This window comes from Phragmites australis, chromosome 4, assembly GCF_958298935.1.
Source record: "Phragmites australis chromosome 4, lpPhrAust1.1, whole genome shotgun sequence".
Classification (NCBI taxonomy): domain Eukaryota; kingdom Viridiplantae; phylum Streptophyta; class Magnoliopsida; order Poales; family Poaceae; genus Phragmites; species Phragmites australis.
This window is the reverse complement of record NC_084924.1, coordinates 3,218,373-3,245,814: the sequence shown is the minus strand read 5'-3', so window position 1 is coordinate 3,245,814 and position 27,442 is coordinate 3,218,373. Positions and strand designations below refer to the sequence as shown.

The window sequence follows — 27,442 nt, the reverse complement described above, 5'->3', positions numbered from 1 at the left end:
CTCCGGATCCCCGCTTGTGGAGTTCATCCTCCGACAATGCCTCTAAGTATAACGTATGTAGTTGTGATGCTTGATGGGGTGAGATGCATTCGAGAAGGATACGTGTAGTTTAGAAGCGAGCATGCTTTCATGTTTCATTGCTCGTTTTGTATCATGCCTTTGAACATACATCTTCATCAGTATGTGGTATACGGGTCTAAGTAAGCAAGATCTGACACAGTAAAGTAGCATTAGTTGGAGTTTGATTTTCCACTTATGTCGGAGTTTCACCTTTTTCCTCTCTTTCTTTTCATCGTCACAGCAGGATGAGAACCCGTGGCAGTTTGGGTGATCTTCCTGAAGGTTCTAATGAGAATAATCCACCTCCACAGCCGAGCATGGTGGAGGTACTTAAGCAAATCGAGTAAAACCGTCAAGCTCAGATGGCGCTTCTCGAAGCTCTCGTGCATAACACGGCCCCTCAAGGAGGAGGTGGGGCCGGGCGTCGGGATGACTTCTCGGATTTTCTGTGGACTCAGCCGCTAACTTTCACGCGGGCTGAGGATCCTCTGGATGCCAACCACTGGCTCCGGACTATCGAGCAGAAGCTCGCGCCTCCTCAAATGTGAAGATCACGACAATAACCTTATTTGCGCTTACCGAAGCCTCGGCAACAGCCTTGGTCGAGCACTTCACCGAAGACCCATTTGCCGAGCATGACGAAGATGTACCTTCAACTTCAGCTATGAAGGAAGAAGTACCTTCGCAAAGCACCGGAGTCTTCAGCCTTCGCCGAAGACCCCTTCGCTAAGCAGGACGAAACGTAATTATAAGAGTGTATATGGCTCTAGCAATCATGTAAAGAAAAGTCTATGTGATATACGTGCTCTTTTATCCATGCCATTTTTTCCACTGGATTTTTGGGATGGAGTTTGTAGCAAGGCGTATATGTCAACAATAAACATGGATCTTTTTCTAGTTGTAATTGTTCATCCCGCTATCGCATCAGAGCTTAAAGCTATGGGGCTAATGTTGGGGGAAATATCCAAACTTAGAAAGAATCCCGTGTAATAGAACAACCCATATAAAGACCCAATATCCTCATTGTAATATATGTACCCTACCAAATGATGTAGAGAGAGATTTACCTCCCCTTCATATCTATATAAAGGACTCAAGAGTCAAGAGCAGAGGAGGCTGATTCCTCCCATCTCTACTTCTCTCTCTTCACCTGGAATGAACTCCTTCGGTTACTGTAGATGAAAATTATTTCAACACCGGAAATTCGATCAATAATCTAAATTGTTTGCTGCTCGAGTCATAATTATTATTACGCTTAAATAATGACTACAAATAAATATATTTATAACATATGCTGGGAATTTTCTATAACTTTGCTTTTAATCTTATGGTCGAATTTGATACCAATTAAGCTCAATTTACAAATTGAACCAATTTACGTAAATCGGATTAACAATCCTCAATTCCGGTGACGAATCCGACCATCAGAATTGATCTATGAATGGCTAGAGATTACATATGAGTTATCCTTGACGCGAAAATCATGGATCCGTGATGAATTTGGTGAAAGTCCTGGACTTTTTCTTTCCTTAGTTTTATTTTCCTTCCTTTTTCTTTTCTTTGTTCCCTTCCTTCTTCATCTTTGTTTTTCCCTCTATGTTCTTCTCTGTCTCACCTTACTTTCTTCTTCTTCTCTCCCTGTTGTTCAACACAACAGAGCAGCTGAGGTATCAGAATGCGGCAACTGGGAGCGTGGTGAGCTGACGGGCCGCAACAGTTGACGACGGCGGTGACTCGATATAGATAACGCAGCGGGTGAGACCGTCGCTAGATTAAGATTTGAGAGTGTCAGTTCGAGTTTAAGCTCGGCTTGATAGATGCCGATCCATTTTTAGCGGTGGAGACCGACCGAACAAGTCGGTTGTGTTATTTTTTTCATAATAGTATTTGGGTGCTACAGACTCTACCGGTCGGTATAAAATTTTGTACAGTCGATCTCTCCTCGGTCTCCATAAATTTTGAGGAGTTTTCCGCAGACCCGGACGCAGTAACCCTGGTGGTTCCAGAAACCAAGCCCACTAGCCGCTACGCGTCGTCACTCGCGCCTCGTGTCGTCACCGTCGCACTCACGCGGCCGTGGAAATCGAAGCTGCGAGCGAGCGCAAGGGCTGGGAAACCCCAAAACTCTCGCGACCTCCTCCTCGCGAGCGGCGCGGCGCGTCGGCACCGGAAGCCCCTCGTCTCCCGGCCGGCATGGACAGCGCCTTGCTCGCCTGCGCCGCGCCGACCGCGGCCGCCGACGCCGGGGCTGGAGCGGGAGAGGACGGAGGAGTTGGGGACGTCGTGAGCGTGAAGCGCTCGGTCCTCGCGGCGTGCCTCACGTGCCCGCTCTGCGGCCGCCTCCTCCACGACGCCGCCACCATCACCGAGTGCCTCCACACCTGTGAGTACTCGCCGACGCCCCAGCCATCTCTTGTCACACATGCTGGCAGGTCCGTTTGGGTTTCTGTGGCTTAAAGTATTTTGGGGGGGGGTTGCGTCATAGAGCGTGGAAGGTGGCCGCGCCGATCCTTCCGCGTGTCAGATTTGAACATTTGCAAGTGATCTGTGTGGGTATTGCGTTGATGCGCGAAAGGTGTCAGCTTCGGTCGTTCCAAGCGTTGAGAAGTGCATTTTGGATGCCATTTAGATGGGCAAAGGTGTGTCCTTTTGGTCTGTGAAATTCGCGTAGTCTTCCGCTCTGTATGTTTGTTGTCGAGAGTTTACGTTCTAATTTCGGGCAGTGGAAGGCCGGGCTCATTATTCACACTGTTTTAGGAGGACTTTGAGGTGATAGGAGTGATCATTCGCATGAACAGTAGCGGGTTCTGTGGATGTACTCAGTGATCCATGCGAAATTACATGGATTCTGCCTTTACCTGGAGTGTGGTGTGTGCTAACCTTAATATTCATTTAATGTTTCCCCCTAACAAAAGTAATTACTTAAGTAGTTTATTTGGGATTTCTGGTGATGGGAGGCTTACATAACACGGCAAAAGTGGAGTTTCCACGTTGTAGGCCATACATTTGTCTAGATTGGTCCCCTTATGCTGCTAAAAGAGTTGCAAGCCTTTTTTATGTGTTAGGAATAGGTGTATATCGCAGTGCATGAAAAGCAAAAATATTTTGTAATGGTGGTTATGGGAGCTTCATTCTTGGAACTTTGTTGAGTGGGTTTATCTTGACTCCTGAACTTCTGATACATCTTTAGTTATTGTGTGGTTTGAGATGATTTTACAGTTCCCACCCCAGGTAAAAGCTAATATGTTAATTTTTTTATGCTTGCAGTATGAAATTAGTAAATGTTTAACTCATAGGGAAGTGAAGCTTTCAAATTTGGTGATCATTGACTGCTAGGTTGGCTGTTCATTTGATTTCTGTAGCGGTTGGAAAAAAAGAGAGGAAATGTCTGATGTGGAGGCACCGCTAGAAAATAGAAATAGTTGGTTAACCTGTTCCTTCACAGGTTCTGGTGAGCCTTTCAGTGTGTTTGTAAAGCTGGCTTTTTTGGCTAATGTGCACTTGGCAATATTTTAACCTAATCCTTCCCATCAGGCACAGCTGGAGTATTTGCAGCAGCATTTGCGGAGACTGAATATGCCATTTGCACTGATTCACCCCCCATATCGACCACACCAACCGTCTTTGAGTAGTCCCCTCCCAACTTACCTAAAAGATAGTTCAGAGCAACCTACAGCGCATGCCACATGCATCAATGTTTGCAAAATAAGTACATGAGATACTACAGAAGTTAGGGATGCACATACCCATAGGTAAGATCCTTCTTGACATCCCTCAAGGACACTGATCCATTTGGGATTGTACTGAAATTTGCTCTTGCTGTGGACAAGATCCCGGACCTGTACATATCAAGAGACAATTAACCAAGCATACTTTATTTTTATCTAGATTACGCATAAGACATAATTTGGTTGGTAAGATGATAGGATCAAGCTACCGCTTCAAGATCTCCTCTGCCTTCTCGTCTCCGATTAATCTGAGACCAGCTGTTGCCTGCAATTTTGATAGGTAACAAACACTTAAGTACGATAATAAACCAGACTTTCAATGGAGTGGTAGGATATGCTTATTCTTTAGCCTTATTCATTGCTTAATCTTTAGCTTTTGCTAGCTTCAAGAGTTGCTTGTATGTGAAAAAAATGGTTACAGTTTCACCTATACTGTTCTGGAAATTCAGTAACGCACCACCATATTGAGAAGAAATATGTTATGTTCTTTGGTGAGGGAATGGAGGCCTTGGCCTTAGGCCATAGGCCTTGTTGGTGGCAAGGTGCTATAACATGGCGCTAGAGGGAGACAAAGAAGGACACTAGTGCTATTTATAGGATTGGCTCCTGACAGTTTCCAACTAACAGATGAAGATGTGCTAACTAATTTTAAGTTGTTGTGAACTCATCCTCAAGCCACGCCACCTTCCCCTTTGTCTGTGCCAGCCGTGCAGCCTGGTCAGACCCGCTGCTGGTAGTAGTGCCTGTCATAACAAATGACAGTATTGCATTAGTGTTTATTTATCTGCATTAGACTTGCAACTTCCAAGAAATTTTGTTTGTAATTCATGATTTTGCCTCTGCCATAGATTTTATAAATACCTTTAATCAGTTTGCAGGAAGTGCATATCCGAGGAGTTCGTAAATAAGGAAGTCTGCTGTTGCCCTACTTGCAGCATTGATTTGGGCTGTGCTCCAATGGAGAAGCTCAGGTTTGTTTCTGTTTTCTTGAAATAGTCATATCATTGTTGTTTTGTATAGCATAATCTTGAGGCTTTCTAACCAACTCGAGATATTATTGTATTTTTCATTTCGTATCGCTGCAAATTTAGCTCTTTTGAATTATGGCATCGATGTTAATGCATGTAAGCTAGTGCGAGTGTGCAACACAGATGAACATATATGCGCCAAATATGGGAGAATGTTTTCTCCAACACCTCTCCTCACTGCCTCACTGGTATTTATAAGTGAAATAGCCTTTGCGATCTACCATAGCAAGTGTGCCATCCTGGCTTTTGACATTATCTTGCATGCAACAACATGCCATCTTGGATCATCTTGTTTTCACAATGCCATCATTGCACTACCATTGCGCTGTACTGGTTGCATCATCTAAATTGCTAGCATTTAGTTAATCTCCTTTTAACCTTGGCTGCTGGATGGTCTTAACATGCTATGATTTTTTTTAGATTCCTTAACATGCTATATGTATGCTGTGTTTTGTTTACTTATTTATCTTGGGATTGTAGTTCCTCTGACCATAATATTGCATGGTGTATGCTCTTTTTGTAACTTCTGATGTGCCCAAATTGACTAATTTTAACTCTAATTAATGATTAACCATTCCCTTTTGGTATAAAAAAACTTGACTGACCTAGGAGGAACTAGGTGGCATTATAAATAAGACGAAATAGATACCCAAATTCGCGTCAAAGAGGACTCGAACCTAGGTGGTGTAGGTGTACATCCAAACCCTCAATCAACTGAGCTAGGCTCAGTTCCTAATTCCCTTTTGGTATCAAACAACATATAACAAGCAAGTGTAACTTTTCTTTATGTTACTTTTTCTTGAAAGGTACTTGATCTAATTTTATAGCTTATGGCTCATGCCAACTGATTTTCTGTACAGAGCTGATCATAGCCTACAATATGTAAGGTCAAAGATATTTCCTTTTAAAAGACAGAAGGTTGAGGCCCCAGAAGTCACATCCCCAGTTACATCACCTATCAAGAGGAAAGAAAGATCTTTATCTTCATTGACAATCCATGCTCCTCAAGTGTCTATACAGAAATACTTGACAAAGAGGAGAACAAAAATTTCATGCTTACGCAACATCTCTTTGGTATGTAACTTTTCTTTTATTGGTTCTCCTTAATAACTGATTTTATTAAGAATGGTTCAAGTTCGATAAATCCCACCATCGAAAATGTTTAGTATTGTACCCGTATGTATATGTATAGGAGGTCAGGTAACTTGCACTTCTCCTTTTATTTCTCCTTTGTTTTGTGTGCATGTGGTGTAGCATGTGACTAATAGGCTAATACATATCAATTGAGCCAACTCTTGTCAATCAATCTTGGTGAGCTTAAGAGTTCCTGTATGTGTTAGACCTGGGGACATTAGGGGAGATGCATGCTCAGTCTTCTTTTTTATGTCAAACCTGATAGTTTTCCATATATATCAATATCATGCCCTCATATTGGTAAGGTTGCATGGAACCTGAATGTGATCTATGCATGCATCATGCAATTGCACTATGTGTTAGAGAAATTTCTCCACATCTTAACCTCTTTCGTTGCACGTTTTGTGCTACGACAAAAATGTCTGTGCTGTTTTCTGTTTTTAAAGTCATGTCTTTGATTTGAATTCATAAATATTTTTTGTCATTAGTCTTATTTCCTGTTCTTTACGCAATTGATATGCAGCACTCAACCTTGCGGGGCAGTAACATCACAAAGAAAGTTGGGGGATGGAGACCTTTGGGCTGTCAGTTTAGAGCTACTAAAAATAAAAAGTCTCTTAGATCCAATTCAGAAGATGTAAATAAAACTGAAAATAAGTCTGATGATCCAGTTGATGGAACTCCTGCCAGTCAAGCAAAGACTAAGAAGCAGTTGACAAGATGTGGTAATCTGGAGAAAAGAACTGGAAGCAAGAAACTGTTAATTCTAAAGGGTAAACAGAAAAAGATCAAGGCAAAACTGCCCAGTAAGAAGAGGAGATTGCGAGCATTATGGTTCTACCTCGTTGCTGCTTTTGACCAGTGAGAACCTAGACTTGTTACAATGTTTCTTTTATTGTTTTAAATGAAAATCGGAAATCATGCTGTTGTGTTTTACGTTCATTTCAGGAAAGGACAGCCTCCTCTATCGCAGGTACCTGCAAAATTTTTGAGGATCAAGTGAGTTATCTCCTTGCGTTTTTTTTTTTTTTTGCTCTAAATACTATTTGTTTTTCTGCACTAATTTGTGATGCTTTTATTTCTTCGTCCTAGGGATGTCGATTTACCTGCTTCCTTCATACAGAAGTACCTTGTGCAGAAACTTAATCTTTCAAGTGAATCTGAGGTTTGTCTTTATTTCTCTTAGTGGCAATCAATACCAATTAGTTACGTCTTGTTAGATTCAATTATTAAAGTGTTTTTAAACAAAACTTATCATTTCATGATTGTATTTGAAAGATCGAAGAAAAGGCCAACCTATTGTTTTCAAATGATACTCCCCTGAAGCTGGTTTCACTTTGGAGAATTTCTTGCCGTTCTGTTTGCATTGAGCAACATCTGCAAAAGCTAATAAACAATACTGCCCAGTGCCCAGGGTCCATCCAATCGTCTTCTGGTCCTTGTCCAATACAGCAAAAAACTCCGATTACTTCCAAACTGATAACAAGGTAGCAAGGCAGTGAGCGATGTATAGCTCCCATAAGTGCAGTAGCCCCAAAGTTTTAAGTTACCGAATGCATTTGAGCATGTTTTTAGTCTTTTGACAAACATCATTACCGTTGGTAGATAGTATAATTGGTCACTGTAACAGCTGCCATTTTTGTTCCTCATTTTATCCGGGGCCAACAGAGGTGTGCTTGCAGGTAGAGCTACTGTGCGGTGGCAAGCCAGTGAGCCCAGGAATGACCCTGCACGACCTAGCAGATTGCTGGCTCGACAAAGGACCGAAGGGCCGAGTGCGGTCATCGGTGGGCACGCCCGCCACTGGATTTGTGGCGACGGTGTTCTATGGCAGGCCAGAACCACCCCCACTTGAAACTGAAAATAACAATGACTGATCGAGAGCTTTCCCTCGTCTCTGAATCAGAACTGCGTCATTTCATTCATAGGAGCCCCTGATTGCTCCGAGCATCGATACCAGTTCAGCAAGGGTCAACCCGCAGCTTAAGATGTAAATAGATGTTTGTGTTACAAGCCGTGTTCGGCTTGTAATCCTCTAGTTTAAGGCATTGGCTTCTTATGATCTTATATAGTTTGATGCATTCTTTAGTTTACCCTACTTTTTTCACTGACGAAGTGTCTATGTATATATATGTCATGTGTGTGAGATGATGTCTTCTGATCTCCATGGAGCTCGTAGAGGAGTCTTCTATATGACTGTATGTCGATGTATACTTGTGTACCCTAGGCACTAGAATTGTTTCGGTTAATTCACCGCACTGGAAATTATTGCTTGAGGATGTTGCCTAATATTGAGTACTGATTGAAGATTTTTCGTTGGCCCGGTATTTTCATGACTTGCCGGATTCCAATTTTATCGCTCACGTGCCTGACATATTTGGAGGAAAAAAGTCACAAAACAGAATAATTTCCTGAAACCAAATTCTTGTACGAGTTATCCGTATTGGAGCCCAATACCAATCTACTACTATCGAATTGTGCCACAAATAAAATCAGACTCCACCTTACAGCCCATTCATTTCAGAAATTTAGAATAGTGTTTCCAAATAAAATGGGTTTTTATAAAAGCTCCCTCTCCAATTCCCCAAATCGACGCGGAAAAAAATGGGCTTCCGCGCCGCGCGCCAAAATGGTTCCCCCATCCCCACTCAAAACTGACGTAGCTTGGTAAATACCCTGGCAGCTCCATTTCATCTGTATTATTAATCGTTTCAAAGGGGAATAATAATTTGAGCTTAAGTACACCAATTAGATGCTAGCTCTTTGTTAAAAATAACTTCACATGCATTACAGCTTTGCCCTTAAATTTGACGCTTTATTTGAAGCATAGCATATTGCAATTCCTTTCTAATTAACCTTCCTCCAACTTGTGTCTGACTATTAATACCATTATTCCAGGTACAAATTACGCCAGCCGACAAAACAATATGCTCCATGGTTTGAGCCTGTGCTGAAAACAGCAAAACACACCTGGTCCGAACAGGCTCCAGATTCCTGTCCTTTGCAGAGTATTTCCGCCCCAGATTCTTTCTCTTAGAAAACGTCAGGAACTTTGTTTCGTTCAACAAAGGCCAGACCTCCAGGCTAACACTGGCATCACTCCTGGAGATGGGATACCAGGTGCCTGATGTTCTTCCTACTTCTCTACTCGTAGTTCTTGCGCTCATAGCGTTTCATTCAATCAACGTTGAATCTTCTAAACTTTCCTTTACATGTTCCTAGGTTCGATTCGGAATTCTAGAGGCAGGGACCTACGGTGTGGCGCAGTCCAGGAAAAGGGCATCCATTTGGGCTGCTGCGCCTGGAGAGCACTGCCTTGGCTAGCATCCCTTCCTGAGTGGCCTGAACCGATGCACGTCTTCGCTAGCCCTGAGCTGAATATGAATCTAAAGGGGTCAAATGGACCGGGTCAAATGGACTGGCACGAGGTATGGTTATTTTGATCTGGCTCAGGCATGATAGGGCACGACGGCTAACCGGCCGAGCCGGTACGGCACGACCGTTTGGATTGTGCTTGGGCCAGAGCCGCGGCACGACGGGTCGGTACGACACGATCTATTTAACTGTTCATATTTTTATAATATTTTATATAATTTGTTTAATTTTAATACCATATAGGATATATGGTGTAATGGTAGTGTGTTTGACTCTTAAGTAAAAGGTTGGATGTTCGATTTCGAGTGAAAGCAAATTTTTGTGATTTTTTTTAATTTTTCGCGGACTGATGGACAAAAAAAAAATCGAACCTACCGTACCGTGGACCAGCACGACACAACCCGATCTTAAATGGATCGTGCCTGGGCTGAAATCGTGACATATGAACCAACACGGCACGACCCATTTAACTAACAGACCTAAACAGATCATACCGCAATAGATTCATACCGTACCAAACCGGACCGGACCGCACACTTAACCACCTCTTGAATCTCCCTGTGGCAAATACTACGCAGCTGCCAAGAGCACTGCCGCAGGGGCTCCTTTCCTGTCAATGGCAGTTACAGTTGGGGATCTTCCACCCGTGGAAAATGGCGCCAGCAAACCAACAATACAGGTATGTGTCACACCAACTTGACTGTCCCGTTTCTCCTGTCCATGCCCTTGATTTTGTAGTGTCAGCTGAATTCGCTCCTTTCCCGTGGCGCAGTACGGAACACAGCCTGTGTCATGGTTCCAGAAGAAGATCAGAGGCAACAAGCTTTCGTTAAGTGACCACATACCCAAGGAGATGAACGAGCTGGATTTTGTAACCATCTATAATCATATTCTCTTTATTTCATTACCTTCTCGATTCTCTTTCTCTTTCTCATTCTCTTTATTTTCTCTCACCTCTAATAGCTTTCTTTCGAGAGAAATCGCGAAAGAAAAGGAGAAATAATCTCATTCTGAAAGGAATAACCTGAGAATCTCATCTTTAAGAGAACCATGAAGAAAAACCGTTGAAACGTTGAAGAAAAAAAAAATCAAGATTTTTATCCCCAAAAGGAAACCGTTTGACGTAGCCCATTCCAAAGAGGCCTGGCTGGGACTGGCATGACCTGCCAGATGAGAAGGTAATTACTTTGTGCTTCCATTGCGTTCACTTTGTTCTACTACATTTGTATGTAACCATGCCAAATTGCCAATGATTATAATTCTCAAGGATGTGAGTACAGGTGAAGCTGTCGATCGGGCAAATGGTGGACCTGATACCGTGGTACTTGCCCAACACAGCCAGAAGGCACAATCAGTGGAAAGGCCTGTACGGGAGGCTGGACCGGGAGGGCACCTCCATGACCGATCCCCAGCCAATGGGCAAGGTCGGCATGTTCTTCCACCCGGAGCAAGACAGGATCGTCACTGTCCGTAAATGTGCCCGATCTCAAGTGAAGCACCTTCGCGTGTAGGCTCATAGATCATTGGTTCCTTAACAAGTATGCCTACCCCATTGTGCAAAATGAATCAATTCTCAGTAGCTTTTGCCTGCTTCGGTGCTGCTGTAGTGGCCGAAACATAACAAGAACAAGATATTCAGAGTTCAAAGCATTTCTTTTTGAAGGCTTCAGAGCATTTCCACGCAACTTTTAGCAGAATTGCGTAACTTCTGTTGCTATTTTTTTTTTCTGTTTCTGAACCTTGTAATGATATCCACGTAATCTGTGCATGAATGGCCTTTTGTACATCTAACGGATAGAGGATTGGGTGGCTAACACCAACAGGATTGGATCCTGATGGATACAAGCTTAGAAACATAATCGTAGATTTGGGGGTATAGTCTTTTGTAAGGCTCTGTTTGTTTTTTATTTTGATTATGATTTTAGTCCCAAAAGTAAAAACAAACAGTTATAATTTAAAATCATTCTCACGATTCACAATCTAATTTATACTACGAAATCTTATGATCCATAATGTGGTGGGAGAGGGAGCTTCGACCTAAGTCATTGGGGGTATAATCTTTTGTGGACGGTAACTTAAATCAATAGGATAGCAAGATGGTTACATGATGACATGAATTATTTAGTGGGATTTATGATCGCCTTTTTGTGCATCTACAAGCAGGGAGGGATGAGCACCACCAGGATCAGCTGAGCGTCTTCCTCGAATTGCAACGAGAAATGTGGCCATCTACCTCTGTGCTCAACATATCTAAGTTCTTAAAAAAAAATCTCCTATTGTGATATTCATACATAAACAGCATTGCATTTGGTGGTCAGAAGGTTTATCCCAATTTAGCTGGGAACGCGGCGTGCACCCCGAAAATCAACATATTTTCTTTCTCTTGAAAATTTAGTGGTCACAAGGGATGCCTTACAATTTTTCTTTCTCTCTTGAAAACAGATTTAAATCATCCCAATCACCTCAAAAAAATTCTCTGAAACAACACAACACTACAAACAAATCAACCCCGCCCCTGAAAAAGGAACGCAAAAGGATATGCACAACATGCAAACTACACAAACGGTTAAGAATACCTTGCAAAAATTTCAAGAAAATTACAGCTTCCACGAACACCTTACAGAATCCGACGGATGGATCAGGGCCACCAAGAATCCCCTCAATGTCACCAGCCAACAATCTCATCAGCTGAATGCCTCCCTTATCTTGGGAGAGCGTAGCCGTATCCGCTATCCGTGAAGGAGGCGCCGGCGCCGTCGAAGACGTCCCTCTCGTCGAGGTAGTAGTTCACCCTGAACGTGGCGTGCATGCCGATGACGGCCGCGGCGACGACGAGGGAGACGAGGAGGTTGAGCCCCGCTCGCGTGAGCGCGACGGCGAGGACCGTGGCCGCCGAGAGCACGGCCAGCACGACGCGGTCGTCCACCTCGCGGCGGAGGCACACGAGCGGCTCCCCCTCGCCGCGTCCGAAGTAGAGACCCAGCCAAGCCACGAAGAGCGCCAGGAACGCGAGCATGGAGACCGGGTGGTAGATGAGGCCGAGGAAGACGAGCACGAGCGCGGCCAACGCGTAGTTGGCGCGGAAGTAGGCCAAGTTCCGCCGCGCCCGCGCGCGGGCCTCGCCGCAGCTGTCCGGGCGCGAGAACGCCGTGGGGTCCAGCACCTCCCGCCACGCCCGCGGCCGACCCGCCGCGGCCCCCGCGAACGCCCGCGCGCGGGAGAAGAAGGCCACGCCAGCCTCCGCCGCCGTCGTCGCCGACGACGACGAGGCCGCTGCCTCCCCGTCCGTAACCGCGGCCGCCGCCGCTACATCCTCCGGCTTGAGCGGCGGCGGAGGCGGGGAGGTGGGGACGGAGCCGTAGCGTGACCAGGAGGCAGTGGAGGACGACATGCAGGCGAACCTCCGGCGGTGGCGCTGGATCGGGCGGGTGGAATTCGCGGCTTGCGTAGCTGGGTTTGGCTTCGCTTCGATCGGGCTGCCAAGCGGATCTGGATGGAGGAGAGAGACTAGAGAGGGGAAAGGTTTGGAGATTTTTAAGACCCAATTGGCCACTTCGCGGGCTTATTTAATGTCTTTTTTTTTGCGATGTATTTATAGATTGATTGGTTTTTGGTTAAGTTTCAATTCAAAATTAAAAAATCGAAAATTTAACGAAATTCTATCGGTTTTTACCAAATTCCACTGAATTATTGTACGGTTACCACAATTTTCGCAGTAATCATTGGGGGCCGGTTTGTAGAGGGAACATATTTGTAAACCCTAGACATGAAGTTGCTTGTCGAAGCGTTGATAGATTAGAGCGGAATTTAATTTTTTACCACTCAACCAAAAGGTTTGGAGATTTTTAAGACTCAATTGGCTACTTCGCGGGCTTATTTTAATGCCTTTTTTTGGATATGAAGCGGAAGCTAGGGATGCAAACGGGGCGAGTTTGTGGGCTCATAGGTATGTTTAATCATAATTATAGTTATATTTTTTATTCACTTTTGTACTAATTGGTGAAAAATAAAGTAGCATGCAAGCTCTTATGTGGGCTAGTGAACTGTCTGCTTACATTCCTAGTTGAAGCGTTGGAAGATCAAATGATAGAAATAAGGCGGATGCTATTTGTCCGACTCCTTTTTTTTTTTATCTGACGAATCTAAACCATCCAATCTTAATTCGATGATTTACATTAATTTTTCTATCTTCTATCTCCAACGCACTACTCTTCTTCTTGTTTTACCCCAGTCACTCTGCCCCCACGTCGCCTACCCCCTCTCGTCTTCAGTGGCGTCCCCAACTCTGAACCCGTCGTTATGCTAACCAATCTATTTTTGAGCTCCCTCACCACCAACCATACCCACTGCTCGCTTGCCGCCCGTGGCTCCAACAGTGTCACTATTGCCTCGCCGCTCTACCCCGCGTCGCCCACCTCCTCCCGTCTCCGGTGGCATCCCTGACGCCGGATCCACTACCCGCCGTTGCGCTAACCAATCTATTTTTGAGCTCCCTCGCCACCAAGCACGCCCACCACCCACCTGTCACTCACGGCTCTGGCGATGCCACTGTTGCCACGTCGTAACCCACTCAGCCTCCCTCTAACCCCCGGAGTCCCTGGTGAACCCTAAAACCCCGAACTCTAACCTCTCCCCTAAACTCGTTGGTATTCACATGGTCGCCTAAAATCAAGTGCGCAATTTTAGGCGCTGAATATTTGGAAGCGTGAAGGAATAAATAGGTTTAAAGCGTAAAAATGGGTTTCCACATACTTAGTGGTAGACCCAAGAATGAAGCAAAAGGGGTGCTAATTACTACAACTAAATTACATAAGGTGCTAGATTGTTTTCACTAAACCTAACATGAACAATTTATTCATACTGCTAAACTTTTTTACAATGGCCAGAAACATGAAATGTTCTGAAATTAACATAAGATTTTCTAGATGTTAAGGTATAAACTGACATTTTGGTAGCTTAATCAAAAGCACTGCAATCCAAACTTCATTAAGTTCTAAATTCTATTGCTTACACAAGTACAATTGTATCCCTTTGGAACGTCTGAATCAGTAAATGTTCTGACAAGTATTTGCTGAAACATAGTAGTTCACAAGCGTTTCACATGGAAATTAACTACTTTCTCGTAAGCAACGTAGAAATGTCATACCAATTGCTTAACGATAGCTAAAAGAATTAGCTAAAGCATGAGCTATAATGATATCCCAACCGCTCATCAGAAATTAACTATGCTGGATAGAAGTACAGAACAAAGAGCAGAGCAGAGTGAAGTCTGACCATGCAAGAATATGGAGAGGCTCCCCTTGGGTATGTAATCAAAGATGAGCAATTTCTCCCCCTTTGGATTTTCTCTCTCTGTTGCCCCCAAACAAACAGTACTCCTGCAGGGGAGCCTGTAGCTGCAGGGCGGCGCTAGTGTTAGTCGTCGGGGGCTCAGGGCGCCAAGGTGGAGGGAAGCCAACCAGCTGATGCCAGGCGGTAAGGGAGGCTTGGGGCGGACCAACGGAGGAGATCTGAGAGCCTGTATGCTGTATGGTGGCGTCGAGAATCAAGGATAGACAGAGAGGATCTCGGGTCCGTCCAGGAGCCTGTAGGGCGCACAACAAAGGTTGCAGGGTGGTCGGGGACTGGAGGGCGGCAGCTTCAGGACTGAGGCCGACGGGATTTGCCGACTGCCACCCGCCAAGACCGAGAAAGCGAGAAGGGTGTCATCTCATGGCCCACCGGTGGCAGGGACGCATGCTCCCTCGTTGCTTGCAGTCACAGGGGCCAGGAGCATGGACTGATGTTGTCTGGTGGTCTCACGGGCTCACGGCTTGGGTTTTTTTTTGCCGCTTTGGGAAGGGGGTGCTTAATAGGCTTGAGAAGGTGCTATCTTGAACCAAGCCCGTGCTAACATGCTCCAACCAAATGCAAATGATCATGCATGTACCATATGGATACATGAGATGGAAGACCGAATGTATGCTTTTGGAAAGAGATTTTCCTGGGTGAGATATTTCTACCAAAATCCCACAAATGACACAATTATTTTATTGAAAAACAAAGCGAGCAACAAGTCCCGTGGAAAAAACAAAAGGAAGGCTATTCTCTCAGGATTAGACGAGCAATCTCCTGGATCCTGCTAAAGTCCCCATTCTAGCATCGTCACGTTGACAAAACCTCACGTCGTGATCCTAAGTGACATAATTATTTGAAGTTCTTGAGAGAACTCTTTGTTCCAAACAAGCCTATGACTCTCCTTTCCAAATAAACAGTTTGTTTCTATTGATTTTTTTTATGATTTCTAATAAAAAAAATAATCTTTACTAAAGACTAAAAATAAATCTAGATACCCTTATATCAGAAGTAGACATTCAAAAAACCACCGAACAAACATAACCTAAGCCTCTACTATTCGAAGTCTTGGGAGAATTCCTGAACCATGCATGGTCTAGCCGATCACTACAGCTTTCTGAACAGTAGCCATCGTTATCGTGCCATGCAACCACATGCTGGTTGATTCCGGACACGGGGAAGCAGACACCGTACCGAATGGACGTCCCCACGTTGAACGGGCCTTTCCCGGCCGCCTCCGGCCTCCGGCTGACACACCCGGCCACGCCTGCCTGTCGGTATGCTCGTCCGGCGGATCGGATTGGACGGCCATGCAGATGCAGGAGAGGCAGAGCGGCCGAAGCGACCAAGAGACCCGGCCGTCACTTGTCACGGTCACAGAAAATGGGCAAGGAAGACATGTCACGTGCCGCGGCCCGATCGCCCAGACCAAACAGCATGGAAAGAGAAGGGGTGGCAGTCTCCAGAAAAAGGCGCGAGCAGTTCCAAACGCGCCGAAAAAAACGCACGTCATTTTGGGCCCAGCGGAGCATAAGCCATGGGCACTTCTTTCTTCTCTTCTTCATCTTTCATATCAAAAATTAAACGGCAGCAGCAGATCCACTGAGAAGGGGGCGAGGGGGCTCAAGCCTTACCACAGAGCACTTGGGAACTCCCTTCTATTTTTGGGCATGGAGGATAATGAGAAAAGAAGAATAGGAGGAGGAAAAAAGAAAGAGAAAGAGGAGGATGCAGAAGAGAACCTTATTTCATAGCTCTGCATTCATCAGTGTTGAAGGGGCTTCCAAGTACACCATGTGGATCCACCTTGTTTGGGACCATTCTCGAGTAAGAGATGTGGATGATTTAAGGGGCTCCAGGTCGCCGTCAGAGCCTGGCTTCTCCACTGGAGAGGAAAAAATGTCTTGCGGTTAGGGCCAAACATTCTAGCCTCCTGAACCAAATGGAAGATCTAGAGAAGCTTGGCTCCTCTGAATTAGCATAAAGATTTGGTTCGCTTCCTCTTGCCTGCTGGCTCCTAACCGATGGTGGCGACCTTGACCCGTTGCCCAGGGTTGATCCTCACTAGTGATCAGTGGTGACTAACCGAAATGCTCTAGGCAGCAATGCAAGACGAAAACCATTTCTGATTCAAATTGTTCTTTCAATGTTGTGTAGTAACTAATATGTAGCTTCGAAATTCTAGATCTATATATGCAGAAGCTATATATCAAGTAACTGTCACAACAAGAAACATATATCTCATTCAGAGGGAATGGTTGCGGATGGAGTTGGTAACAGTTGGTTAGTGCACAAGCAGCGTTGACAAAGTGCGAAACGGTTAGAGGGAGGAACCATGCATTCGGACTTCCAAGATGAACAAAAGGGAATAATCAATGAACCAGAAATCAACACATACACCTTTTTTTTTTTTCACCGATCAAGATGCTACGTGTCAGGGGTGGATTCAGCCTAAGGCTGGAGGGGTCCTGGGCCTCTTGTTATTGGGTTTTTTTTTCATGTTTCGCAGGCTAAATAACACATGGAAATAACTGAGTTTCTTATGGGCTTCCCTTAGGTTTTTTGGGCTGGGCCCGTGCTGCAGCCCCTCCAGTACGGGCCCTGAATCCCCCTTGTTAGTGTTCATTTTACATGACAACTTATGTGGATCCTAACCGATGGTGACTGTTGGCGATACTTACGCTATGTAAATAGATATCTATAAGTACACGGGGTTTGTCGTAGCATTTCATATTAGAGTATTTCAGGGTATCGTAGTTTCCAAAGAAAAACAAATGTGATATGAATATCAACACTAGGGTTAGAGTAAAAGAGAGCAATGAAGGTGTTTGTCATGCAAACTCAAACCTATTGCAGGACACTTGACACGACCAAGGGTGAGTAGGGAGCTAGCCGGAGTCTAGTAACATGTAAGACCTAGAAATGTTCAACATAGTCACGGATACAGCATCACCAATTTATTACATTTGCCATACACAATCTCATGATTTTTTGTTAATTAATTCAATACTTTGGGGCACGGAATAGGTCTATTTCAGATAATGGTTCCGCCACCATCGGGCCGCTAAATAAGTAAACTAAACTTAGCTGATTTCACGATGGCTGCTACTTATCTGCAGTCTCCCACGAGGTTACCAATATTCCAAGGTACCTTATAGTCTAGACATCACGTCTACGCATAGAATTAATACCTTGCAAGTTATCATCTAGCAATGCGGTCTAACATTGCAAAACTAGTCGAGGAACCCAAATAAATTAATTTACCCAACATGAAATGGCATATAAACAAAAAAGATAATAAAAAGGTGTTACCGGACAAGAAGAGGAGCCAACTCTTTGTATAGGAGAACTTCACTAAAGTTGTTGGAGCGCCGAAATTCTGACATCCATGCTATATTTCCTCCATTTATCTCTACTATATTTTCCTAGTCTAATACCTAGCTACTAACTCTCCTGGCATCACCAATAATACACCTTGGAGATGCATAAGAGCCTACATTGCACCTTAGAAGTGGTGGGAATGGAATTGGATGATTCGATTGGATGATATGTGAGAGTTAAAATGAAGGGTTATTTATAGGGGCGTCAATCAGGGTAGGTTGTTGCGCCAGGCAACACCAACCCTGTTGAGTGGAATACACATGGGCGCCAGTCGACCTTCCCATTTAAGTCGGTTGGATCGGTTGGCCTTTGTTGTCCTGACTTGGCACAAAGCACCAGGCGGCGTCCTGAGTCCGTCGGGTGGCTTGAACCTTAATGTGATTCCTGCCTTGGATTCCCCTAGGAGACGGTGGAAACCCCGCTGGGTGGCCTCGTGGTCATGGGGCACCCTTCAGCTGAATTGGGCCAAGGGAGCCAGATAACCTCGGTGAATGTGCCAACCGACCTAGGCAGAGGCACCAGTTAGCCTCGGGTCGAGCCCCTCTCCATTGGCCTAATGCATGCCAGGCGACCTAGGTGGCACACCAACCTAGGTGGAGTGGTCGGCCAGCCCATGGTTAAGATCGTCGGTCAACCCCCGAAAAGGATGCCAGATGGCCTTAATGAATGTGTCGCTCGGCCTAGTGGAGGCGCATGTCGGCTTTGGTGAATGCGCCAGCCAACCATAGGCCAAACCCCTCTTAGTGAAGGCACCAACCTGCCTAGGTGGAGATGTTGGCTGGCCTGGGCCGAGCCCCTCTTAGTTGGCCCTAGCAAGGGCGCCGACAAGGCTAAGGTTGGTGTTGGGCGGCCTCTGTGCTGAACAAATATTCGACCATGGGTTTCCCTGGCCGAACGACTAAAAATTGTAGCCAAACTCGTCCAGCCGTTCGATCGCAGACTTCTTTGGCCGAATGGCTAAAAATAGCAGCCAAACACATCCAGCTATTCAATCGTAGATTTCTCCATCCAAACGGTCAAAAACTATGACCGAACGGCTGAAAACTGCAGTCGAACACGTCTAGCTGTTTAGTCATAGATTTTTTTGGGTGAACGGCGGAAAATTGCAGCAAAAAATGTTCGGATTTGGTCACTGATTTCTTCGATCGAATAGTAACCGAATGCGATGAGGTTTGTCCAGTTGGCTGAACCTTATGCAAGAGGCTCGTTTTCACCTGAACCTTCAGTGGCGCCTTTTTATTCATCTTTTTGGTTTTTCTATAAAATAAGTTGGTGCACCAAAACTAGTGGAATAGTGAGCGTTAGTACGGCTAAAGTACGTAGAACAAAATATTTACCCTATTTATTTACCTGTTTCGGGGGGTGAAAAATAGGGTTTAACGTTCATCAATAGCTACCGTTACCCATTGCCCAAGGTTGATCTCTCACTATTGGTGACAAATGGAAATACAATAGGCAGGACAGAGATCGCCTTCACGCGAGACAGACTGTTAACCAAATGGCCTCTATTTCAATTTTTTTTCTTTCAAAGATCTGTAACAAAAACTAATATGTAACTTCAAATTTCTAGATCGATTGACGCATTCACCGCTTACATTGTAGAACACACTAGTTGTGGAAGAATCCTATAGAAACATGCTTAAGCAGCATAACAAGAGACATCATAAGCAGTGGTGGAGCTTCAAGAAAAATGTTGAGGAGTGCAAGCTAAGAGATGGCACACCCAGAGACACATTCAAATTTGGTGTTCTTATTGGTATAGGAGTGGTGAATATTAGTGTTTTCTAAAGAAAATTTCAAGCAGAGTTGGGCCCATGGCCACCTTTGGGCTCAAGGAGCTCGACCCCATGATGCTGACTGAATGCTAGCTAGGCCTCCTAGGAGTACAAAACAACAACAAAATTATGTTGCAAGTTCAAAACACACGTGATGTATGCTGGCATTCTAAACTAAACATTCTAGGATATAGGAGGATACATGAAGAGCAAATATTGGCAAGACGTTGAGGAGAATAGTGCATCTAATCAACAATTAGGGCCATTTGGAGCAGGGGGCACTCTATGAATTTTAGGATTCAATTCAAGTTTGTACCAAATTCTAAGGATTTGAGTTTCAAAGTATCCTTTTTCCTTCCAAACATGCCCTTGGGAGGTTTTCCCACCAGTCATCACCTATTTGGCATAGCTGGTGGATTAGTAACATGTTCTGCAAGTTTTTATCAGTGCAACCGAGCAAATTAGCCACACCAGTGCTAGGACGATGAAATGGAACTACTCTACATAATACCATGACCATCCATGTTTTACCATTGCCATAACCGTGCACAACTTCGACAAATAATAATGTAGGTGTGCACATCACCTCATGGTGCTCGTGACTTCTCCACACTCTCCCCTTCCCCACATCGCTGATGGCTTCCCCTTCCCGTCGGCGACGGCCGCCTTGCCATTGCGAAGGGCTTTTCTACTCCTCTAGGTTTTCCTTTCCCCTTCCCCACCGCTGCGTCCCTCCTACTCCACCACTGTGTCCATCCTCCACTTCTCCCCCAATGTGGCCTCGTTCCCCAAGTTCAAGGCACTGGGAGCTAGTGATGAAGCGTTGCTTGGGGCTTATGTTGTCCTGGCGATTTTTTTTGGAGGAATTTCAGATGGGAGCTGGTGCCACTTGGTTACTGCATAAGCATTGTGTGAAAAACAGTTAAAGGAGGAACCATGCACTCAGCGGGCCAGCAGATTCAGACTTCCAAGATGAACAAAAGAAAACAATTAACAAATCAGAAGTCAACAAATACACCTTTTTCCCTTTCACCAATCAAGACGATACACATTTCTTTTAATCACAGACTTATTTTATTGTGACTGATCAACTTATGAACAATCAGATGTTCTAAATACGTAACTTCAAAAAAAAAGATTTTTCATCGAGACAAAATGTTGCTAACGTTGTAGTATTGGAATATTGGGACTACTACAAGCAAGAATAAAAAAAGAAAAAGAGCTTGTTGTGAATCCATTCTGGACGAATATTGAGTAATCAAATCCTTCAATTCATGATTAATATAAATTTTGAGATATTTTAAAAAGTGGATTAATTGGACGAGGAGAGTAGAACCGACAATTCTATTCTCAAAGGTAAATGTCTACGATTAATACAAATGTTAAGGTACATAATTATAAATATTACAATACTAGGGATAGAACATGGGTTCTACTGCGCGGAGCAGAGATATTTCCACCTTCTCTCATGTGCCGCTTCGCTCTCCTCTTCTTCTTGGTGATATAGGAGAGCTTGATGCCTTTAAAGTAGTTCCTCGAGCCTCTGAAGTTTGGTCTTCTGCCTCCTTAAAATGTCCTTCCGGAGGCGGCTTTCCTCCTCTCGTCTTTGAAGATCCTTATCCTACCACTTGTGTTTCTATTCTCTCTGCTGACGTCCATGTTGCCACTCCTAACATGCCTCCTGCCTCTGTGTGCTTCCTTCATACTGATCTCGTACTCCCATTTGGTTTCTGCCTCTCTAATCCATCCCCCATTGAATGATGGCCTCACCACGTCGATCCATTCCTTGAAGCGACAAAGCTGCGGTTGATAAATGTGGCGATATGAGTGTAGTTCATAATTTGGTATTGGTAGGTACGAAAGAGTGGGAAAGAAGAACACACCATGAAATCGGGGTCAATTCCGTGACATGTGAAGAACCTTTTACCAAAGGTCGACATATGGGCTCAGTTACCACACAAGCACAACGAACACTCATAACAGAGTGGCACTCCGAGGAGGTGGTTCCTCCAGGAATCCATGGCACCCTGGTAAGATGTAACATCACAATTTTTTACATTAGTAAATAAATAAAGTACTCCCTAAAGCTGATGGAACGGTTCCTTGGAGTCCTCTGTCACGATGCTGATGGAGGATTGAAGCTAAAAAAATAAATCGTATGTAGGATACTAACATAGTAGAATAAGATGTGCACAATATCTCATACAAGCAACATAGTCACTAAAATACTCTCTAAACTCAAAATGTGTCCCCGCTTTGGGATGATCCTCCTATGCTCATATGGTCTCGGCGCCCTATGGCCCTGTGCTCTCACGTGGTATGTTGAGTAAATGAGCAGGTCCAGCAGGAAAACTGCCCGCGAAGGCCAACCGTTGGGAGCTAGCGTCGTGTACACCTCTGGGGTCGATTGCGTGCCTACGAGAGGTGCGCCACCTAATTGAGAGGGTCCGATCTCGTCTTGCCTATGACCCAGGGCAAGGAAGGTGTCAAGGTCATCCACATGGTGCATGAAACCCTCTTTGATGACCTGCTCCACGTACTCTATCGTCGTTTGTATGTCATTGAAATCGTCGAATACTACATGTGGTTTACAGAGAAAAACATGTTAGCACCAATTGTGAATGCGAATTTTATGAAGTACATAATCTATTCTTGATAGAGGTACCTGACTCTCTGATATGGGCATGAGATGAGGATGCACCAACATCTATGTAAGATGGCCTAGAGGAGTTACCACCGTAGAGCTTATCGACACCAATATAAGAGGGCCTGGAGGAGATGTCGTCGTAATGCTCAGTATACGTCGGACGTAGGGGTGGGGGAGGCCAAGCCGTGAACATCACTGAGGGGTGAGGATTCAGAGCAATGGCCATCGTCGTCAAGGAGGGGCGAGGAGGCCGAACAAGAGGCGTCTGAGCCGATCGAGTAGTGGGGGGCCAAGGAGCAACGTCCAGAGTGGACCTACAAGTGAACATCTTCATTATCTTGTGCACCTTCTCGTAGATCATGTAAAAAAACCCATATATCTCATGGGTAGGGACCTCTATCCATGGTCTAGCTAATGGACACTAGTAGTGGCCTCCACCTCTATCTGTTGCATGAGGTCCCTCTGTGAACAAATGTTACGTAGATTAACACAAGTGCTTTTGAAGTTAAATTTAGGGTACAATTATTGTTGGTGTCGAAGAAACATCTGTTTCTTCCATCTCGTGTGCCACCATTTCGTCATTCTCCTTGACAATAAGCCTACAACTCCCTAACTCTCTCCATGTACCTTCATTGAACAAGCAACATAGGTGGCCAACCTCTCTCAATTGTTTGCTCTAGGTACCTCCTTCAAACTGAGGTATTAGTTATCTGGAACACATTGAAAGTGCATATAGGCCCCCTATGTGGGTTTTGAATAATTGATGATAAACAATTAAGGACTAATAAAGTTAAATGAGTTTATTAACAGGTATTAGTCCCATGAAGAATTTATATGACGCTAGGAACCCTCAAAATGGGAAAAGAGAAGCAGCATATGAATACTCTATATATTTAAATTCATCTTTCTTTTGAATTTGAGTTTAGGAATATCGTACTATCAAGAGGGATGTGTGTAGATCTACTTGAAGATATCTCAATACTCAAAGTACCATTTTAGACTAAAAATAAGAGACACAACACCTCACGAACACTGAAATTTTTTTTGTTGCTCTATGTACCCAGAAGTTCCGGGAGCAACTCGGAAGTTCCGAGTTGCCAGAACCTCCGGGTGGAGCTCTGAGCAGGGGTGCTCAGTGTGGTGTTTTAAATTCAACCCGGATGGATTGACCTGGAAGTTTCGGGTAGCTGGAACCTCCAGATTGAGTCCGGACAAGGGTGCTCGGTTAGGGCCTCTGAGTTTAACCTAGAAGTTTCAAGTTGATCTGGAACTTCCGGGTGCTGGAACCTCCGGATTGTTTCCGGGTAGGGGTCCTTAGTTGCTAAGTCTATAGCTAACATAAAAGTTTTATGTTAAACCCGGAATTTTTGGGTAAGTCCAGAAAGTACTGTAACAGCTAGTTTTGGGGGGGTTAGGTATAAATACCCCCTCACCCCCACTTTCTTTTGCTGCTGAACAACCTTGAGACATAGAATTCAAAGCCCCTTCAGAAGCTCTCCCCACTCCTCTTGGCTTTAGTTCTTGCAAGGATTTAAGAGTTGGCTTGAGATTTTGAGAAAGAGTGCTAGTGAGTGTCATTCCCATCTTTGATCACTTGAGTTCATCGTCAAGCTGTTCAACATCGTGTTTGTTGCTCTTGGAGGTCATTCCCAACAAGCACCTAATCTTGTGGTGTGTCTCGGGACGTTTGTGAAGGTTCATCCTCGTCTCCATAAGGGAAGAGAACATTTGAGTAAGCCCAATCTCGATCTAGGTGGTCGCTTGGTGAGGATTAGGGTTGAAAGAGATCTAGCTCTTTGGAGCTCCTCAATGGAGACGCAGGAACCTCAAGTGGAGGTATCCAAACTTCAGAAAATAAATCTTTGTCTCCTTTCTTACTTGAGTTCATATTTATTCTAGTTGACTTTTGGATGATTTGCCCGATCTACTTGATTGTAAGCTTTTGACTACAAGAGAACCGTGGAGAAGTCTTTAGACATCCTTTGGAACATGTGGTAAACATTATAATCAATTAGATTTGCTTAGGGGCACTTTAATTTTGAATTCGTGTTATGTACTCGGATACTCCATGTTGAGCTCGGAACTTTCGGAACCTGAAAGTTCCAGATTCTATTAATCTGATGCAAAGTTTTATTTTATAGGAACATCTATTCACCCTCCTCCCTATAGGCGACATCTCGACCTTTCACACATCCTAGTAGACACCTTCATTTCCAGGATCCACTACAACGCTAAAGGTTGGCTCTTGTTACTTGGGATCTATTATGAAACCCTACATTAATCAGATGTACAATATCACATAAGTCTTCTCTATTGATCTAGATATACCTGTGTCCACCGAGTAAAAACCCAACAGGTCTAACCCTTGCGGTCCATAAACAATGCCCCCTTCTCCATAAAAACCTTGAAATAGCACTTATCCGAAACATACCTACCCACGATTGATAAAAAAAACTATAATATTATTTCGGCTTACAACAATTATATATGCTAGATCTACAATAATATAACATAATAAAAATAAACAACTAATGCTACTCTAAAAACATATATCTAAAAATTACTCTATGTTACTCTAAAAATCTAGATCTAATAACAGTTTAACTATCCCTAAAAAACATAGGTCTAACGGTTACTTTGGGTTACTCAAAAAACTTAGATCTAATAACAGTACAACTATTCCTAAAAACCTACTGCTAACATTGCTATAATATCACTAAATTCTAGATTATATGCATAACATATGTCAAAAACTAGATATGATGGCTATTTATGTCACAAACCAGATCTGATAGCTATCCTAACTGGTTTATAGAAAAAACCAAGATTTGAATTATTACCCCAACCATATAATGGATCTAGCAGAGCTTCACCGCTCTCCCCCCCCCCTCCCCCCCTTCCCCATATATATGAAAAGTTGTCACCTTTCCAATGAGCAACAACTTTTTCAGTAGGGCCCATGGCACAGAGGCAGTTGTCGCCCTTCGGAAGGGCGATATATGGGTGGCATCCGATGTAGATGCCACCATGGTCGATTCGTCCAATCCAAGGGATAGACCACCTCCTATCGCCCATTGCACGTTCATGTCACTCGTTGGAAGGCTGAGAGGAGTATAGTTTTCCAAAATTCAAAAACGGTCGTACATGTTTGCAAATTTTGGATTCTAAAAATCTAAAAGAAATCATGCCCTCTTGTGCTTTTCACTAGGCCTAAATTATTGGGCCCCCATAAAGTTTATAGTACTATACTATTTAGAAATCTGAAGTTATCATTCCAATGATTTTAGGACACGGCTATGTATTTTTAGTAAAATATTGTTTGATAGTCTCCACCCATTTCATTTTTTGTAATTAGCCTTTCAACAGACCAAAGAATGGAAGCAATACAGAGAAGCCAGACAGGGAGCAAGATGTGCCCATGCAGAAGGGAAGACCATCTGTTCTTTCCTTATCCACCCAAAAATAAAAAAAAACAATTATATTAAATATGTGAAGGTAAATCAGATGTATCTATTCCTTGAACAAAAATCAGAGCAATTTGTATTGTTCTTTTCAACAAAATCGGTTTGTTTCCAGTTTTGCCTGAGCAAATCAAGGTGGAATAGGCGCTATGTTATGTAAAATCAAAACCGAGGGGAAAAAATATCATAAGCAAATTAGTAATAATTAGAGGCAAATATTTGTATATCCGCAAGCTAAATCATGCAAACTTAAAAGCAACTTTGGCAAATCAAGGTGGAATATGCGCTCTATTGTGTAAAATTAAACCTATGAGAGAAAAAAAATATCATAAGCATATTAGTAAAAATTAGAGGCAAATATTTGCATGTCCTCAAGAAAAATCATACAAACTTAAAAGCAACTTTGATGGAGAGAGAGAGAGTTTGTATGGTTTTGTTGGGTTGCCTCAGGGCTCTCCGCGCGGGACTCCAACGCTGCAATGGGGACAGAGCTAGCGGTGCCCAAATGGAGGCGAAGCAATGATGGGTCAGCCGACTGGATGCTCGGGCCGCTCCTGCCAACAACCATTGTTGCCTCTGATCCCAACACGGAGATACTTAGATTCGATGAGGAGGAGCTTGATCCCACACGGAGGTGCTCAGATCCGATGACGAGGAGCTCGATCTCGCGCGGAGGTGCTCAGATCCATGAAGGAGATAGGCCAGTGGGAGGGGTGACGGGAAGAGATAGGGATGGCAATTGGACCCGTGGGTCTGGGTACTCGCGAGTTCTGCATTCGATGGGTTCGGATTCGGATCTAGATTTTCACCCACGGGTCTGACGGATCGCGTACTTGAAATGGGCCAGATTGGGTTCGGGTTTTCAATTTCACCTGCGAGTACCCACGGGTCCCCCAAAATACCAACCCATAGACCAGCCTAACTCACCCAGGCCACAACCCATAGGCCAGCCCAACTAGCCAACTCACCCATCAGGCCACTGTCACACGACACATGCCCAATCTCTCGTCTCCCCGACCCCCGCACGCCCTTCCCAACGTTCGATGGCTCGGCCTCTCCGCCGCCACCCCACCCGGCCTCCCAGCTGCCCCACACGACTGCCCCGATGTATGGCCACGCCGCCCAGCCACCCCATCTAGTCGCCCTGCCACCACCCCGCTCGGCCTGTCTAGTCAGCGAGCTCCCTGACCCGACGGGTACCTGAAACCCGACGATAACTCGGCGGGTGCCGATTCAGGTCTCAGATTTCACCCTATCATCATTTTGGGCTTAGGTCAGGTCTAGACTGTCGGATTTTGAGTCAGATGTGGTTTTGCTCCACCCAACCCCAACCTGACCCATTGCTATCCCTAGTGAGAGAGAGAGAGAGAGAGAGAGAGAGAGTCATCTAGTGGGTGGTGAAAGAGTGTTGGTGGAGTGGTGTGGATAAGAAGAGTGTGGTGCTGGAGCATGTTATGTATACGGGGAGTTAAAAACATGCGCAATTAAAAATTAGTTTTTACCATATTTTTAAGCACTA

At 44.4% G+C, this 27,442-nt stretch overlaps 2 protein-coding genes and 1 pseudogene across 5 annotated transcripts; 2 read left to right on the top strand and 1 right to left on the bottom strand.

Moving 5' to 3' along the window:
- The first annotated feature begins 2,055 nt into the window (after window positions 1–2,055).
- Window positions 2,056–8,277, top strand: LOC133915249 (E3 ubiquitin protein ligase DRIP2-like). 4 transcript variants are annotated; one of them, XM_062358334.1, is made up of 9 exons: window positions 2,314–2,443; window positions 3,423–3,511; window positions 3,595–3,812; window positions 4,660–4,759; window positions 5,677–5,890; window positions 6,474–6,811; window positions 6,899–6,949; window positions 7,043–7,115; window positions 7,633–8,277. In XM_062358334.1, exons 3-9 carry the CDS (start codon window positions 3,797–3,799, stop codon window positions 7,825–7,827), a joined length of 987 nt encoding a protein of 328 aa, XP_062214318.1. In that variant the 5' UTR covers window positions 2,314–2,443; window positions 3,423–3,511; window positions 3,595–3,796; the 3' UTR covers window positions 7,828–8,277. The 4 variants fall into 4 exon arrangements, with proteins under 4 accessions (XP_062214316.1, XP_062214318.1, XP_062214320.1 ...); XM_062358335.1 differs by having other exon boundaries at window positions 2,317–2,443; window positions 3,328–3,511; XM_062358336.1 differs by lacking the exon at window positions 3,423–3,511.
- A 277-nt stretch (window positions 8,278–8,554) lies between these two features.
- Window positions 8,555–11,109, top strand: LOC133914010 (DNA (cytosine-5)-methyltransferase 1A-like; annotated as a pseudogene).
- Window positions 11,110–11,733: 624 nt separating this feature from the next.
- Window positions 11,734–12,869, bottom strand: LOC133915248 (PRA1 family protein E-like). The gene has a single exon (XM_062358331.1). The coding sequence runs from the start codon at window positions 12,714–12,716 to the stop codon at window positions 12,027–12,029; it is 690 nt and encodes a 229-aa protein (XP_062214315.1). The 5' UTR covers window positions 12,717–12,869; the 3' UTR covers window positions 11,734–12,026.
- Window positions 12,870–27,442: the final 14,573 nt, after the last annotated feature.